Raw genomic sequence first — 18,681 nt, 5'->3', positions numbered from 1 at the left:
TGAGGGTAGTTTTGTAAACCAAAGCTGTACCTAAAACACAAAGTTAATGCAGATCCCAAAAAATATATATATTGCACATCCCTATATGAGATGGTGTGGTTTCTGTTTGATTATTACTGAAAGGGAGTGCTGTTTGGTGATTATTAAAAGAGGAAGGACTGCTGTGAGGCAGACATTAAAGGGGCTAGAGAATGGGTGCTTCAACTGTCGCCCAGTCACCCACCACATCTTCTTAGAAGACTTTTACCCTCCGGACCTTAATGTCCTTGCGTTGTTAGATATTGCACTATTGTTGCTTGTTGCAAGTGGACACCATAACAGTTTAAGTTTCAGGGCCCCAAAAAATGTAGGTCCACCACTTGTGCCCCATAAACTATATGGACAAAAGTATTTGGCCACACATGTTAATTATTGATTCAGGTGTTTCAATCATACTCATTACCACAGGTGTATAAATCAAGCACCTAGCCATGCTGTCTCAATTTGCAAACATTTGTGATACAAAATAGGCCATTCAAATATCAAGTCTGGTACTGTAGTAGGATGCCACCTTTGCAAAAAGATGCTTTGTGAAATATTCAATGGTCGACTGTGATTATATAAAAAAGTTAAAATGTTTAAGAAAAGCAGCAACTAAGATATGAAGCAGAAGAATATGTTAAATCACAGAGCGGGTTCAGCAACTGCTAAGTCACATGGTCGCTAGCAGTTGCCAACACTCTGCTGATTCTATAGCTGATGAGTTCCACATTTCCACTGGCATTCATGTAAGCACAAAAACTGTGTGGCAGGAGCTTAATGGAATGGGTTTCCATAGCCGAGCTGCTGCATGCAACTCTCGCGCCACCAAGTCCAATGCTATGCTTCTGATGGAGTGATGTAAAGAACACCAAAACTCGACTGTAGAGAAGTAGAAACCGCTTCTCTGTTTGACAGTCAGATGGGCATGTTTGGGTTTGGTGGTTGCCAGGAGAATGTTACCTGGCTGACTGCATTATGCCAACTGTAATGTTTCGAGGAGATGAGATAATGGCTTTGGGCTGTTTTTAAGGGTATGGACTTGGCCCCTTAGCACCAGTCATTTTGAACAATTATATGCTTCTAACTTTGTTGCAACAGTTTGAGGAAGGCCCTTTTACTATTCCAACATGACTGTTCCCCAGTGCACAAAGCAAGGACTATAAAGACATGGTTTTATGAGTTTGATGTGGAAAAAGTTGAAAGAGCCCTGAACTCAACTCCATCGAACACTTTTGGGATGAACTGGAAAGGAGATTCTGAGCCAAGCCTTCTCATCCAACATTGGACCTCATAAATGCTCTACAGAATAAATGGGCACAAATTCCCACAGAAACACTCCAAAAGCTTGTGGATAGCCTTCCAAGAAGAATGGAAGCTGTTATAGCTCTAAAAGGGAGAACAACTTCATAGTAAGGTATTTGTACTTAAAAGCAATGTCATTATAGTCCCTGTTGGTGTCATATGATATGTATCGATTCCGGCATCTCAAAAGAGGGGATACTGATAGGGGTCCAGTATGCTTTCTTACCTTTCCCCGGCCTCCCCCCTAACTCTATGGGTGAAATTTAATAGGATGAGAAATTCAGAAAGTGAGAGATTTGGTAAGAAATCTCCCCTTTTTTTAAGCGGCAATCATTTACACTGTAAGTGTAAATGATTGCCGCTTTAAAAAAACCTGGAGATTTCTTACAAAATCTCTCATTTTCTGAATCTCTCAACCTATTAAATTTCACCCTAACCCTTCCTTCTAGTACCCTAACCATAATCCTCCCTTCAGCCTGACCCTGTTCCTCAAGGCTAGTGCCTAAACCTAACCATGGCTCCCCGCTTCCTACACTTAACCTAACCTTCCTACAACTAACCTACCTCTGAAGCCTAACCTCCCTTGTAATGCAGGGTACACACCAGGACGACCCGCTCACGATCACGCGGAGCGCATGACCCACTCATCATGTGCACTGTGAGTGGGTTCCGATCCGATGGCGACCCACAGCCGGGTGTATGGTCGTTTCCAGATCCTACCTGCTGCAGGTAGGATTTGAATAACGACCGACCTGCGGGGCCGCGCATCCGATTGGAATCGGATCAGAACGGGACAGAAAAGGGCCCAATCACCACACAATCTACATCCAATCGGTTGGAATTGGATCAAGATTGATAGGATCAGACCCTTGTTGTCCTGGTGTGTACCCAGCATAAGTGCCTAATCCCCTGTCGCAGCAGCCTAACTCTAACCTTCCCCTCCCTGCAGCCTAACACAGTCCCACCACTGTTGGTGGAATCTAAAACCTCCTCCCACATAGCCACTGATCAGGATGCCAGCTGTCTGCATTCCGGCATCTGCATACTGATATTTTCACGGTTCCGGCACCAGTCTTATAAAGGCCGTCGAGATTCCGGTGTCAGTATACGGAACGCAGCCATCCTTACCGACTGAATGCTGAGTGCATCCCAGTGTGATGGTCAGGCATCGAATACATTTGTCCATATAGTGTATTTATATAAAAGAGATTCAGTATTTCTAAAAAGCACATCTGTTCAATGTTACAGGTGTATTTTATACGGAAAATTATAATGCCCTTCTTTGTATATAATACTTGACTGGGGTATGAACTGCCCTAAAGAAAAATCATGTATGAAGTTAGGTATATGCTACTCAATTTAAAAATGTATAATACATAATAGAAACTCAATATTTAAACACATTTAATTGACAAGTCCAAGCCTCAGTCAAACACACTGCAGTAAATAAATAAAATTTAGATTGTATAATTATAAATAAAATATCTACTTTTTTTCATCTTTCACAATATCAAAATATGTTACAAAGAAGAGTTTATAACCTCAGCTGAGTTTGCTTGGATTTACCGTAGTACATCTCTAAAGTTTAAAAAGAGACTTAATACTGTGTAATATGACACAAGTGAGATTGGTGTTCATTGATTTGCAGAGGATAATTTATGCTGATTCCGTAAAAATGTCTTTTCAGATAATTCTGCTAAAGATGTGAAAATCAATGTGGGTTCCCAATTTCTGTGGAGGCCTAGATTATTCTGCTTATTTTCTGCCAACATTGATCTACTCATATTAGCTGTCTTCGTGCTGATGTTCTGCAAAGCGGGTTACACAATGTCGCTTACAGTTCATCAAATCCTGTTTAATAAGTTCAGAATTTTTAAAGCAGCATTTAAAGCTATCACAGCTCTCTAGCAGACAATCTTTCCAATAATTTGCTGTGAACAAGGTAATGCTTTAGCATATTATTTTAAAGGATTTTTGCTTGCCCATTTCTTAAATGACAATCATATTCAAGATGACAAATGTTGTGATTTTTTTTTTTATTAAAATCTCATAATAGTGATTTTAGTTTCTTCATGTATTCTGGAAGATAAAGCACAATACTTTTTATTATTATTATCATATAGTTTTTACATTGTCATTCCAGAAAAGAAAATGTAATTTTAAAATAGTGTTCACAGTACTTGCTATGAAATCTTTTTCAACCAACTATGACACATGTATTTATTATTGTGTTTTTTATAGCGATGACAGCTTTGTACAGAGAATATTGCTCATTCATATCCCTGCCCATTTGGGGCTTACAGTCTACATATCCTAATACACAAACATACACATACACTAGGATAACTCTTTTCAACATCCAATCACATTTTTTGGCTCATGGGAGGAAACTAAGACATTTGGAGAACCCCCAAGCAGACACACAGTCAGAGCATACAAATCAACAGAAATATGGCCCTAATCACCATTTAGCTATTGGGTGACATTTAATAGTATGAGAGATTCAGTAAATGATTCTCCAGGTTTTTTAAAGCGGCAATCATTTATACTTCAAAATCAAACTGGTTTTGCAGTGTAAATGATTGCCGCTTTAAAAAAAAACTCGAGCTTTCTTACCAAATCTCTCACTTTCTGAATCTCTCGTCCTATTAAATTTCCCCCTTTGACTCCTTTATGGGGGGAAAAATTTGTATTCTTTATCATGCGGTAACTGCTTAAGGAGGAAATCAATTATAAACAGGGTACCCTGCAGATCTCTGCATGTTGGGAAAAGCTATTCAATTAATTAACTTTTTCAGGTGCAGTAAACCACAGGTTAATGTGCAGGAAAACAATAATTCCTGATAAACCCTGGAATCTACTGGGTCTTCCTGCGTGTTAAAAAGCAGGGTACTTATATGTTAGTTGGGCACCCACTAAACTATTTGCTTAGTTTTACGCGTCCCCTCGCGGGGCTCGCTACATTCGCCACGCTTTGGGCTCGGTGGCTCGCTGCACTTGCCACACTATATAAAATCAACTCCACGTGGATATGGATAGTGGGGGTATGAGCGTACTAACTATAGTGGGTGCCCAACTAACATATAAGTACCAAAAGCAGAATACTGCCTCTGGTAAGTACTGCACGTAAGTAATTGAAATGGGCATTGTGATCAATGCGAGGGGACGCGGATACCTTCACAGGTAAACGCGTCCCTTCGCGGGCTTCACAGGTATCCTCGTCCCCTCACGTTGATCGTGGGGTGGCGTTAACAATTGTGGGGGCCATTTCACACTTCAGGGTGTCTATTTGGCCTCTGTGGGCCATTTAACATTGATTCCTATGGAAAAATCGTGTCAATTGAGGCATTGAACAGAAAAATCGTGTCAATTGAGAAATTTAACATTGGTCCCTATGGGAAATCGCGGGCATCGCGTCGCACCCGATTTTTTAGTGCATTCAATGCCCGCGATGACCGCGATATCCTATCTTTCCTAATCTAGTGGCGCCGTGAAAGTAAAGAAGTACCAAATCTGCAAATAACTGGCAACTATCTGTAGTGAATAGGCACAGATTGCATGTTTTGGGAATTTGTTTAATCGGAACAAATTGAAAAACCATCACATTATGGATTTCAGATTATTAATGTATGGAGGTCTTAAGTTATTCTAAATGAATTCATAAAATGCTGCTCCACTTGAAAACATATAATAAACACATAACTTTGAAAAATCTCTCATCAAGTTGTAAACTCTTTGTCAGCTTAGTACTGTACAAAGCAATTCTTTGATTATGATAATGAAGCTCTTGCTTGGAATAGAACTAACCTCTCATAGATATTTTATTTCTTTTAAGATCAATTGAATCGCTTTATACAGTATGCATACAAGAAAACACTTAGGCTATTTTGGGTTTATTTTTTAAAATATATTAAATACAATGGAAATCAGCTGGTCGCAGGAGCATGTTCCTGCGACCAACGATTACTACGGGAAAGAAAACGGGAGCGCGAACCCGGCAATATATCGCCGGTGCACACTCCCATCGCGAGCAATATGATCGCTCAGCTATCATATTGCCCATGATATCAGACATAGTCGCCCCCGTGTGTACACTGCCTTAGAGATATATTTACTAAATGTCGATTTTGAAATTCCCATTAAGTGCAGTGTGCAGGATGCCGGGGGGGGGGGTGAGGCTAATTGAAAAACCAGTGAAGATCAATTCAATGATAATTTTCTGTGGATAATTGAATACCTCCTTAGTTTTTAGATGCCAGAAAATGGGAGATTTTTTATTTGATACTCATTTCTATAGTTTTTCACTGCTATATCAGTAGTGCACAACCTTCGCATCAGGTTCTCAATTAGGGTCCAACAATTTGTTTTTAGGGTACCAGTTTTGGCATATGCTTTACATTATATTAGGAACTTCCAATATTGAAATCTCATATTATTGACACTATTGACTACCTCAGTGTTAATACTATTGACATATCATTAACACTGAGGTCCTGGATTTTTTTCTTTTTAAATGAGTACAACTTATATTATGAGCTTAAATTGAGTAAACTCATATTTCTACAAGTAATATGTCCCTGATTCAATGTTTTACACTGAAATACAATTTTAACTAACTTATATTGGAAAGAATCCAAATAAACTCTATTAATTTTGAGAAGCAATATCATTCATTGTACTGACATTACGTTAGCAAACTTTCCTAAACTCAGCTTTTGTTGAAATGACACAATTCTCAAAAACACATTTAAACGATTAAATAGTTTGGAATAGTCTTACTTTTTTTTAAATTGCTTTTCCATTTAATCAATTTCCAACGCTTACTTGATCATCCTGCCAGCAACGACCTTTTTATTTCATTCTCAGACAGTATTATCTTTTTTTTTTTATCTGTACCGAATACACCATGCATGTTCCATTTCTAACCTTTATGCAACAACAGTGGGAAAACTTTATTTACTTTCATTCTGCAGAAACGGTTCTGTCTTGTTTATATGTGGGACTGAGATAACATTGAAGCAAGGATTGGAAGTTATTAAATGTGAGATAGTAGTAAGTGCAATAAAAAGCAATAGCATGACATAATTGCTGGGAGATTAAATGAGTGTTGATCCCAATTACATACAGCGCCCAGAGCTATTTTATTGCTTAAATTCCTCTAGACTTTTTTCTGCAGTCTAGCAAGGTTGACACCATAATGTTAACACTTATGGCGTCGATTTAGTCGAAGTGCGGTTTATTAAAATTATTTTAGCTATTAGCATTGTTAGAGCATAGAGTGTGAATCTGCATTTTTTTTCTTTAATAGTACTACAAGTCTCAGCATGGTATTACCTCATATTACACTACAGTATGTTTAAAATTCGTAAGGGCATTACCTGATCCTTCTTCATTTCATTTTATAATTATCTTGGAATTATGTATAAGTATACATAATTGCTACCCTGCCCCGAGATAGAGTTGCCTATCACAGCACACAGAATGGTGGGCAAGTCCCCACTCGGCTTACCATAAAGTGGAAAATCCAAAGGGGACCAGATGACGCAATTCATGCTAAATCACATCATAGTGCCCCCCCGTACAATGTCTGTAATATCATCATTGCACAGCAGGGGAATGGCCACAATTACGTGATCATGAGTGTGACACCCCTTAAGTGCCAATTAAAGTGAGCTATGAGCCACCCCTTATCCACATCAAACTCACCTTCCCCACTCCCCGCTGCACCAAGCTGGCTCCCTCTTCCACAGAAACAAGACCCAGCAACTCAACTCTGCACAAAAACATAGGAACTGGGTGTAGAGAAATGGCAGCAGGTGCTCTGAACTGCTGAGTTAAACATGTGAAATATCTGGCTATAACTGAAGGTTTGTCCACCAAAACACAGGGGAATGGTACAATAATGAGTGTATGTAGGCAACAGTGATGTATTGTGGAGGTTCCTTGAATTGCATTTCGGCAGATGGATTGGCCATTCTGGCTATTAGCTGCCTTAAGCCCATTACTGACAGTACTGTTAGCTGCCTTTTGGTAGTTTGTTTTGTGGGGGCTCAAATAAACTAAGCACTTCAGCCACACAAGTGGCAATACCTCTTGCTAAAGTGCTTGGTTGGTTTAACTGTGCATGTTCTTTTTAAACTTTTACAAACAACTATTTTGCATCAACTAATGGGAGAAAAGACCATAGCAGAAAACCAGAATGATTAATTAATTGATTGATTAATTAACATGTGAGGCCTTAAAAAAGAGCTGTAGCATTTTATAGCAATTGAGAAGAGAAAAGGCATTACAAGTAAAAGGTACTTATGTAATATCTGGGCTCCCGTTTTTCTTATGAGACCGCATCCCCTCGCCACGCTTCGGGCACGGTGGCTCGCTGCGCTCGCCACACTATATAAAGTCAACTCCATGCGTAGTTGGATAGTAGGGGTATGAAAAAATGGGGTGCATTTAACATGGGAGCCTAGATAATACATAAGTACCAAGTAAAATGTTCAATACAATCCCTAATGCCCCTGCTAAATAATTTCTTTTATAATCAAAGAATTAAATCAAATTACAAATTAATACTGCCTTCTGATCTAGTTCTTGAATAAAGAAAGACATTTGGTTAATTTCTATGGGGTAGTATAGTTGATTAAACTGACAATCTTTTGTATCCTCTGGTTTCCACATATGTGCCGATATGTAATAGGGTGCGATTTTTGGATTATTGCGTTTTTTTCGTGATTGTGTCCGAAATCGCACTTTTTCCAAAAATCGCACATGTATTAGAGTGCGAATTGCGTGATAACTCTCACTTTATTCTCTGAACTCGCATTTGTCATTTGTTGCGATTTTTAGACTCGCAGTAATTCGCATCCAGATGTTTTGCGCAAGAAAGCATAGTATTCGCACATGTAATAGGATGCGAGTTTGAAACTCGCATGTGTCACCATACCAAAATTCGCAAAATAAATAGACCAACTTCAGGCTGGCGAATTGAGTGTCAGCATGTGAGGCAAAGTGCTTAAATGTTCTAAAAAACACCTCAACATTACTATAAACACCTGAATCTTCTATCCAAAGGTGTCTCTAATAATTCATCACACCTCCCCTATAAATACCAGCCCCTCATCTTTGGCACCTGTGAGGGTATTTGCAGTGGCGTTTATGCAGTGTGGGTTTGAGCTGATGGTGCTGCAGTATCTGCAGATTCAGGAGGTGCGCAGGAGGACACAGCAGGGCCAGAACCAGCAGGTACCCTTTCCACTCCGTGCTGTGCGGACCTACCGTACAAGGGTTTACCTGGACTCCCTCTCAGATCATGAGGTTTTGCAGTTGTTTCGGCTGACTCGCAATAACCTCTTGAGCCTGTATGAGCAGGTGAGTGATGATTTGGAGCCATTGGCTGCAAGTAATTTTGCAGTGCCTGGACTGCATAAATTCATGTGTGCCCTATACTTCATGGCATCTGGCTCATTCCAGTCAGTGAGCTCATGGTCACTAGGGATCACACAGGCCACGTTCTCTAGGCATTTTGCCCAAGTGCTCTTTGCCCTTAAGAAGCTGTGGCGTACATACATACATTTTCCTCGGTCTGAGGCGGAGTGGCAGGAGCTTAAATTGTGCTTCTATCGTCTCTCAGCATTCCCAAATGTGCTGGGAGCGATAGATTGCACGCACATAGAGTTGCGTGCCCCACATCTGAATGGCTATGTTTATGTCAATCGACGTGGCCGCCACTCCATGAATGTTCAGATGGTGTGTGATGGGAGGTTGCGGATTATGAGTGTGGTGTCTGGGTACCCTGGCTCATGCCATGACGCTTACATTTTGAAACACTCATCCCTCTTTGGGAAATTTCATCGTGGAGACATGCCTGATGGGTGGTTACTTGGTAGGTACCTTAGTTATACTTCAATGTGTGTGTGTTGTGGGTCTGTTTAAATTTGGCTGTGTTGTTATGTTTTTGTAACCATACATGCATAATCTGTTGGCCCATTATAAAGTTAAATGCTGCCTTATTATTGTGTCTCTAATGCATGCTTGTTTTTCTGGTTATGGTAGTGTTGTTATCTTGGTAATTCTAGTGCTCTGTGAAATAAGTTCCTTGAGCACAACATGAAGCCATTATGTTGGTGTTCCATGCATACATTGTTATGTGTGCCATGGAAAACATACAGTACATGTTGTATTATGTACGCCTAATATGTTGTTAATTGTTTAGGTGATTCTGGATATGGTTGTGAGTCGTGGCTCATGACGCCCCTGCGGAACCCAAGTGGCCCTGCTGAAGTTATTTATAACACTGCACATGCTGCAGCTCGCAATGTTGTTGAAAGGACGTTTGGGGTGCTAAAAGCCAGGTTTCGTTGTTTGGACCGCTCTGCAGGAATCCTGCAATACCAGCCAAACAAAGCGTCCCTCATTGTGCATGCCTGCTCCATGCTCCACAATATCGCCCTCTCACAAGGGTTAGAAGGATTTGACAATGAAGCAGCAGCTACCCAGGAGCAATACTCTGAAAGCTCAGAGGGTGTCCGCAATACCCCGAGGGGGACCGAGGTGCGGGATAACATCATTCAGCAGTTTTTTACAGGTAGAGGCAGAATCTAAATATGTACATTTTACAATGTCTACAAGTAATTGCACTAAAAAGCCTCATCTTGTCTGTCCATAATTATAGGTGAATGACAACCGCCTTGGCCACAGCCACATTATGAGCTGAAACAAGCTGACTCAGGAATAAGGGAAGGTAATTATCAGCACCCAAATGTGTTACCTTTAAAACCATTCAGACTGTGTCTGGCCAATGTTGTTACACCAGTATTGCATATTACATTTGTAAGCATAGTGTAGTAAGGTAAGATACCATTTTCTATTAACACAGAAAACAAGCCAAACACCTATGGCCAAGGTGAGAACATAAACATAAAGTTCAAGTGCAACAAGCTAGGTGGGCCAAATGCCACAGGGAGGACTTTGGGGGCCTACTCGTGATGTGCTCTGCCACGTCCACGAGATGGTGGTTTGGCTGAACCACCTCTTGTGCGTACACTACGCCGCGGGGGGCTCAAGGGTGATGTGCTTGCAGGAGTGGTTGATACAGATGTGGTGGTGGGACTGGCTGGCGTCTGGCTTTGTGTTGAGGAATGAGTGTGCTGAGCCACCAGTGCTGCTGTGTGGGCTCTAACAGCCTCAGTCAGCTCCCCAAGTCTAGCATCTAAGTTTGAGGCCATACGTATGCGGGTGCCTTCTGCCACTCGTGCTGCTTGGGCTATTTTGCGCATCTGGTGCTGCATGGCATGGATGCCGGTGCACATTTGTTGCAGCTGGTTGGTCTGTGTGGACATGAACTGCAGTTGGGTCGCCCTAAATGTGCGGAGTGAATCTGCCAGCTGCTCTGCTGTGGTGGTCGCTGCTGCTGGTGTTTGTGCCGAAGGCGGGCTACTTTCATGTGTTTCTGCCGCAGGCGGAGCAGGAGTGGCTTCTGGGCTATCAAAGGGGATAGGGTGAAGTATGATTTCCACCTCTGGTCCAGCCTGCATCGCAGCAACGTCCTGTTGCTGGGAAGTTCCTGTATGATATGGAAGTAAGTATCAAGTCATGCTCCAAATTAAAAACTCCTTAATGCTTTCAAACATCTAACAATATCATTCTCACTCACCAGGAAGATCTGCTTGGGGCGCTTGCTGCACAGGTACAGGAGGCTGCCTCCTACGGCCACGACGAATAGCTGCGGAATGAATGGACAAGTACAGCTATTACCACTCCAGACTAACCGCACTGTATACAGTAACAGCAACACAGAAAACTGCATGGATTACAGACACAAAGGTCTTGTGTGCGTTTAAATGTTAATGTTTAACATACTGGTGATAAATGTGGTTTGGAGGATTATGTCGACTCATTCCAAAAAAATAAACATGTTACCATTTATGACTCCGTTTATGACTGAAGCATTGCTATAGATAAAAACAAGATGCTGAACAACTACACATCCCAGCATGCCCATATATAGGAATGTTCTTTAAGTAAATATGGAATTATGGACTAGATTATTGACGTTTTTTGAAAATTTAGATTGAGATTGAGAAACAGCAAGCCAATCAGCTCCTACATGCCATGTCACCGCCTGGGTTTGAAAACTGACAGACACAAGGGCCCTTATTCTGATCTGTGCGGCCAGATCAGAATATGCGGCCAGGACCGTGCAGGCGAATCCCCGCCTTCCATACGGATCGCCACCTCCGTCCGTCCGCGGATATGTGGCGGTCCGCATGAAAGTGGACGGGGATACGCCTCCTCCATCTTGGGAGCAGCCCCTGCATTCGATGGTCGCCGACCATCGAATGCAGGGCCGCACGCTCCACCAGCTCCCGCCACCCTAGACCACACGGACACTTGTCCGTATTAAATCATGTATGGGGGCGGGCAGCTGACATCCGGCGATGTCAGCTGCCCGTCCCCTACACATGCGTCACGGCTTTATTAACATGCATACGCCCAGCGTTTGCATGGGAACGCCCATGAAACGCGGGGCGTATGCATAGGGTAATGAGGCTAAGTAGCCCTTCACGCCCCTCTCCGCCCCCTGTGCGGCGTCTAAAAAGAACGTACGGAGAAACCGCTTGCACATGCGCAGAGTGACCTCTGCACATGCGCAGACGAAAACCATTGGCGGTACGAACGCAAGCGGCAAACACCGCACCAACCAGAATAAGGGCCAAGATGATTACCAGCCTGATTATCACTTGCCATTACATCACTTATGCAACTTTGAGAATATGGACCTACATGTCTACATGTGTAGTGCAGCAGCAATACATGAATAGACAATATTGGAAAATACATTACATGTGATAAAACAATACATTTAACAACAATATTATAAAAGGTGAGCTCACCAGGCCGTTCAGGGGTACCCGGGTGATCCGTGTCACAAATATGACTCCCTGGAAGCACCTGTGGAGGGATGACCCTCTTGAGTTCCTCCTCATACGCTGTGTACACTACCACTTCTGGAGGTCCACCACCGGTTTGGGATGCCTGCATTCGCTCTGTAGAAAGTTTGTGCTTTAGGCCCCTTTTAATGTCATTACATCTTTTTTTTAAGTTCCAAAGGCTCCGCTTGTAGGCACCCACTGCGTTTACTGCCTGAAGAACTTGCAACCAAAGCTGCTTCTTGCGGCTAGCACTAGTACGGTATGCGAGCTCGCCAAATATGCGTGGGTACAGTGGAACAAGTGCCCTTACAAGGGCACAATTTTCTTCATAAGTATAACGCACATTGCGACCACTAGCTGTGCGGCCTGGTAAAGGACCTTCTGCCCCCTCCGCCTCACCCTCCTGGACAGCAGCCTGCTGCTCCACATGAACCTCTGCAGAGGACAGCATCATCTCCTCAGGCTCATCCACCACCAGACTCCCAGATTCAGACACAACAATGTCAACATCCTCCTCCTCCTCACCCACAATCACAGCTCTTACATTTGTTCTGGACATTATGGCACCTTCTCTCTGTGAACACCTCTCTGTCAACACCTCACTACCTTTCAAAGGCTACAATGGTGGATGTGCCCTTTATATAGGATGTGTGATGCATAATTATGTGGACAAATGAAAACCAATCATTGGCTGTGTCTGCTAATGCTGTATGCAGTGTACATATATCACTAAATCTGGTTGGTTGCTGTCAGTTTGTATGTACAATGTAAGTTTCAGAAGTTTTACAGGATTACCCTGTATAACATAGCAGCACCTGAGTATAAATGCGCGTTTATACTATAACACAATTCGCACATGCGCTCAAATTCGCATTTTGACACGCCTAAAACTCGCACATGATCACTTATTCGCATTTTAACATGTCCAAAACTCGCACCAACTCGCAACAAATCGCACTTTTGCTCGTCAAATTCGCAATCCATTACATATGCGATTTTAGTGGCAAAAACGCGAGTTTAAAACATGCGATTTAGTGCGAGTTGGTGCGAGTTCAAAACTGTGCGAAAACTCGCATCCTATTACATATCGGCCATGATGTTTAACAGCCACATGTTTGTGCCGCTCACTGCTACAATAGCTTGGGGCAAACTTTTTGTCAAAACTGGATGAAAATAATATTGTGGGCTTTGAAATGGTCAAAACTGAGTAAAAATTTCTGGAAATGAACAGTATTGTTGTTAATAATGCTATAGGAACAAAAATTCCCAAGTTAACTGGGTATGTGCAGACAGGGCACAAAACTGATATGGCCGCAAACAAATGTAACTGCGTTTGGCTAGCAAGGTGCCCAGTGCTTGCAAGATGCCCAGTGTGGTGCCTGTTTACTACATCCTAGAGAGCCACCTGGTGCAAAACTTTAGCTCAGAGTAAGAACACTCTGTACCCGTCCATAAACAAATCATTCTCAACATTAAGTAAACATTTTATACATCAGTGACTACCCAGTTGTCGCTAATATCATGAAGAGACTAACAACAGTAATAGAGACTTAAACATTGTGCTTGTATCAAACAGTCCCCAACACATCCTACCTAGCAGTGACCATTTCTACTATTAGTAAGTAAACACAAAACATTCAAAGGAAGAATAAGGGTAGGAGTATTAAATCTATGTAATTTTTGCAAAATAATACAATTATTCAAGGGGGAACCCAAAATAAACAAGAATTGTGTTCTAGAGGGTGGGGCATTTGTAGAACACATTTCCACCACTAGGTGATTCTTTCACCTATTTTACAGAGTGGATAAAATACTGTAGTTTACACTAAGATAGGAGGACAATAAAGTCTATAAATTGGTCAATCAGTTGTGTACATTCATTGATAAAAAAAAATTGAATTGAAGATCTCTGTAAGATTAATCTTAATTGTATTCAGTTCTGATGAGCTGGGATGATCATTATTGAGCAGGACTGGTAAAGTTTAAACTGTGATAAGTTGGTCTTACCCATGATGCATCAGGGAGTGTTGTGGTATAAAGGGTCAACATTGTCTAGGTTGACAGTCAATAGGTCGACACAAAAATGTTGACATGCACAAGGCCAATATAGACAAAAGGTTGACACAAGCAAAAGGTTGACATGGAAATGGTCAAAAAAGAAATATATGAGTTTCTTACTCTAGAAAAACTACATTTCATTTTGGGATTCATATTTTTGGTTGTAAGTGTGTCCTGTTTTAAGTAATTTTTCTCTATATAGTACAATATCCTTAAATGACATTAAAATACATTATTCTGATTTGCTATCAAACCAATTTTAATCTATTTTAAAAAGAAAATCATAATAATAACTTGTGTCCAGTAAGACAGTAAATAGTTATGTTCATTTACATAAATTCATGCATAAGAAAAATGTAACATCTACTCTACATCAACAGTATGCAGGTCGACGTACATTAGGTTGACCAATAAAGGTCGCTAGGGCTTAGGTCGACTCCTAAAATAGGTCAAAGGTCGACACAAGTAGCTAGACAATGGGAATGTTGACAGTCAAAAGGTCAACCTGAGATTTTCATGCTTTTTTGGTGCAGAATGTCGACTCAAGTTGTATCAGTGTACCGCATCCTTCGAATGGCTCGCTGCATTTGCCATGCTTCAGGCGCGGTGCCTCACTGTGCTCGGCATTCTAGTGTTCAATGTCCTTGTTGACACCTTCTATTCAAGACTTGCTAATAAGTGAACGTATAAAAGGCAAATATGATGCTACTCAGGTTAAAATGTTCTCTCACAGAATTTCTGACTTTGCATATTACTTAGAAGATATGATTAATATGCAAAGTAGTTTGCAGAAGATTACATCTGAAAGCCCTTGGAAAGTAGTAGGTGTGGAATATCCTGACACAGGCACTTCTGTGACTTTGCAGAGAGAAGAAGCAAAGTACTGAAATATCATTACAAATCAACAGTCATAAGGAACCGTAAAGAAGGACATTTGGTTTAATGCTAACAATTTGTAGTAGGTTTCATTTTCTTTATTTGTGTAACATATTTAAAAAAATGATTCAGCATAGCATTACTTTCACTTACAAGCACACAATCTCTTTCTGGCAATGGCTTTGTGACAATTACAGTTATATTTCACAAAACATGGCAGCACTTACAATTTTTATCAAAGTAGTAAAATAGTTACGGCAGCGTTGTATAAAGCAGTAACATTTTGTTTCATTACAACTCATAGTTGGATTTTATTATAGCCATGTACATTTGTCAGATGTAATTTGCTAATAATTCAATAGGGTATTACTTTCACTTGTACTAACAAACATAAAATTACTTAAGCTTATTTTGTTACCTTCAGGATGTTCCTACTTAATACATACCAAGCCTAAAGGCAGAACCCTTACCCTTCCATTTGTAAAACAAAACACATAAAAAAGAATTAAGGGTTGTCCCTAGGTGGGAGCTTAGGTTTTTTATTGGATGAACTGGCTGTGCTTACAGGATAAGAACCAAACAAAGGGCCTGCTTCCAGTGGCTTTAGTTCATACCAGTCACCCAGATACAAGTTGTTGCTGTGTGACAATGGCCGGTGGGTCAGGGTTAGAGTTTGGTTTACAATATTGGTCACTCTACAGCATCAGTCTCATGCCATTTAGGTGCTGGGAGGGGGCAGCAATAACCTCCATTTCCCATATTGGAGGTGTGTCGCTGATATTGTTGGGGAGGGATTGAGCCAGTATCTTCTTTTGAGGATTTATATTTCCTGGCCTCATGGGCAACTAGCCAATAGTGTTGCAGATGATCTGATACTGTGTCTTAGGACACAGTTCGTATCAGTAATACAGCGGGAGGCATGATTCCTCTTGCTGCATTAACATGTTCGCGTTACCACTACTTACACAGATTTGATCTCTTTAATTCCCACTCCTGGTGTGTCACAGGAAACCGTATGATGTATTTAAACACACGGCCACCGGGTCCACAAAGGAGGAAGGAAGAAAAGAAGGCCAAAAATCTGGCAAACAGTATCTGGTATAATTGTTAACTTTAATTTTACTTTTTAAGAGCAAGTGGCACTTGCTGCTCTCAATTGAGGAACTCTGTACTCCCCACTGTTGTTCAAATGTAAACAAAATATAATATAGACTATGGCCCTTATTCTGGTTGGTGCGGTCGAGCCGCATATGCGGCTCCGACCGCACCAGACGAATCCCCGCCTACAAGACGGATCGGCACGGCCGTCCGTACACGGACGGCTGCCGATCCGCATGAAAATGGTGGAGGCGTACGCCTCCACCATGGTGGGAGCTGCCCCCTGCATTCGATGGTCGTCGACCATCGAAGGCAGGTCCGCACGCCGCGGCAGCTCCCGCAAGCTGAGACCACACGGACAATCGTCCGTGTGGTAGCTTGTATGGGGGCTGAAAGCTGACATCCGGCGACGTCAGCTTTCCGCCCCCATGAGTTGCGTCATGGCCTCATTACCATGCGTACGCCCCGCGTTTGCATGGGAACGCCCATGAAACGCGGGGCGTATACATAGGGAAATGAGGGCATGAAGCCCCTCACGCCCCTATACGCCCCCTTTGCGGCGTACAAACGTTATGTGCGGCGAATTCGCCTGCACATGCGCAGATTGACCTCTGCGCATGTGCAGACGGAAAACATCGGCGGTACGGCCGCACGCGGGCCGTACCGCACGAACCAGAATAAGGGCCTATATTATAGAGAGCGCACATGTGACACTAATACTTTTCAAAATTGAAAAATGTATTACTATAAATCATACACATAAAATAGACAATAAAAATTAAGCATATGCACGTACATCAAAGATGTTAATAAAAAAGCATAAAAAACTGTGGACAATTGTCAGCACCTTTCATTAATTAGTAAGCTCATAAGCCCAAAAAAAACTTTCCACTGTGTATATAGGAGGTTTGGAATATTTAACATTTGCACCAATATATCCACGTTTGGAGAACTTCTACACTTGTTTCAGTCAGAAAGACTCTTGGTGGTGAGAAAATACAATCAATAATGTCCAATCCCTATACCAGGGTAGGTTTTGGGCTATGTAAACCGAGATATGTCAGGAATTAGCCCTTCCAGTAACCCTGAATAGGTGTAGGTTTCCACTGTGAATATCCGCTTTAACTGTCCTCACTTGGGATTACTTAAAGAATTCACTCAGTTCATTCAATCCGGAGTATTGGTGACAATACAGGTCGAGTATCCCGTATCCGAGTATCCGTTATCCGAATTATTCCGAAATACGGACATTCCAGAAAGTGAAAAAAAATTTTTTTTTTTGCTAAAAACTCACTGGGGACATTTGTAACAGCATCACTGGGGACATGATATGTAACTGGCACTATATATGTGCAAGACAATGATTGCTTGGCATTCAAATTCAGTGCTGAGATAGTACACACATTTTGTTTCACGTTTTGAAACCTTGTTTTTTTAACAATTTAAATATATTTGTGTGTATTTTATGTGGTAATAAAATATATTTGTGTGTATATTATGTGTTTATACAGCATACATGCAAGATACTTCAAAATACATCATTGAAATATTAAAATATTCCGAAATACGGAATAATCCGTTATCCAAAATTCTCCTGGTCCCGAGCATTTTGGATACGGGATACTCAACCTGTAGTAAGAAACAGGTGATTGTCTACCGCGGTAGCTGCTCACAAACTACTGACTGCAGTTACCACTACTGCCTCCATGAAAAAATCAGTGACATCATCCTCTCATTTATTTAGTGAAGCACAGCACTTTTATTGATTTTGAATATGTGTATACAAGTCCCAGTTTGAGTAACTTGCACAAACATAAGTGAACATCATCTTTTCACTTTGATACATGCTATCACGCACACACACACACACTCTCACACACACACACACACACACACACTATTCCTGACCAATCATGGTGGGAATATATATGTTGACAAAAATAAAAATATCACTTAAAATGATGCCAATTATTGCTAATTATTATGTTTGTGCAAGTTACTCAAACTGGGACTTGTATACACATATTCAAAATCAATAAAAGTGCTGTGCTTCACTAAATAAATGAGAGGATGATGTCACTGATTTTTTCCGCGAGGCAGTACTGTGCATTCTGGGAGAGAAGGCAGATATAGCTAAATCACAGCAGCGGTGTAGCTAGGTGCCATGGTGCCCGGAGCAAGGGCATGTTTCGCGCCCCCCCCCCTATTTTTTATTGTTTCTTATATAGGTCTCCTTCTTTCTCCCTCTGATATTCCTTCACATCTTTCCTTTTTCTGTGTCTCTCATTCTTGCTCTCTTTTAGACACATAATATCCTTTTATTTCTGACACACACACTGTGAGCACCACTCTCAAACATACATACATAAACCCTGCTGCTCTCAAACATACATACACC

The 18,681-nt window shown here is 41.4% G+C and overlaps 1 protein-coding gene across 1 annotated transcript; it reads right to left on the bottom strand.

Annotated features, from left to right (window-relative positions):
- Nucleotides 1-10,253: 10,253 nt before the first annotated feature.
- Nucleotides 10,254-12,810, bottom strand: LOC146060443 (uncharacterized). The gene is made up of 3 exons (XM_083173650.1): nucleotides 12,271-12,810; nucleotides 10,973-11,066; nucleotides 10,254-10,882 (listed from the first exon to the last, which is right to left on the bottom strand). Exons 1-3 carry the CDS (start codon nucleotides 12,808-12,810, stop codon nucleotides 10,296-10,298), a joined length of 1,221 nt encoding a protein of 406 aa, XP_083029776.1. The 3' UTR covers nucleotides 10,254-10,295.
- Nucleotides 12,811-18,681: the final 5,871 nt, after the last annotated feature.

Source organism: Crinia signifera, chromosome 1 (genome assembly GCF_055691185.1).
Source record: "Crinia signifera chromosome 1, ASM5569118v1, whole genome shotgun sequence".
Taxonomy (NCBI): Eukaryota; Metazoa; Chordata; class Amphibia; order Anura; family Myobatrachidae; genus Crinia; species Crinia signifera.
Note: the sequence above shows the minus strand (reverse complement) of the source record. Positions and strands in the feature narration are given on the sequence as shown.

Coding starts and splice junctions, on each gene's coding strand:
- LOC146060443 (XM_083173650.1), bottom strand. CDS start 12,810: ATGTCCAGAACAAATGTAAGAGCTGTGATTGTGGGTGAGGAGGAGGAG. Junction 11,067..12,270: donor AGAGGGTCATCCCTCCACAG/GTGCTTCCAGGG, acceptor GAGTGGTAATAG/CTGTACTTGTCCATTCATTC. Junction 10,883..10,972: donor GCCCCAAGCAGATCTTCCTG/GTGAGTGAGAAT, acceptor CATATCATACAG/GAACTTCCCAGCAACAGGAC.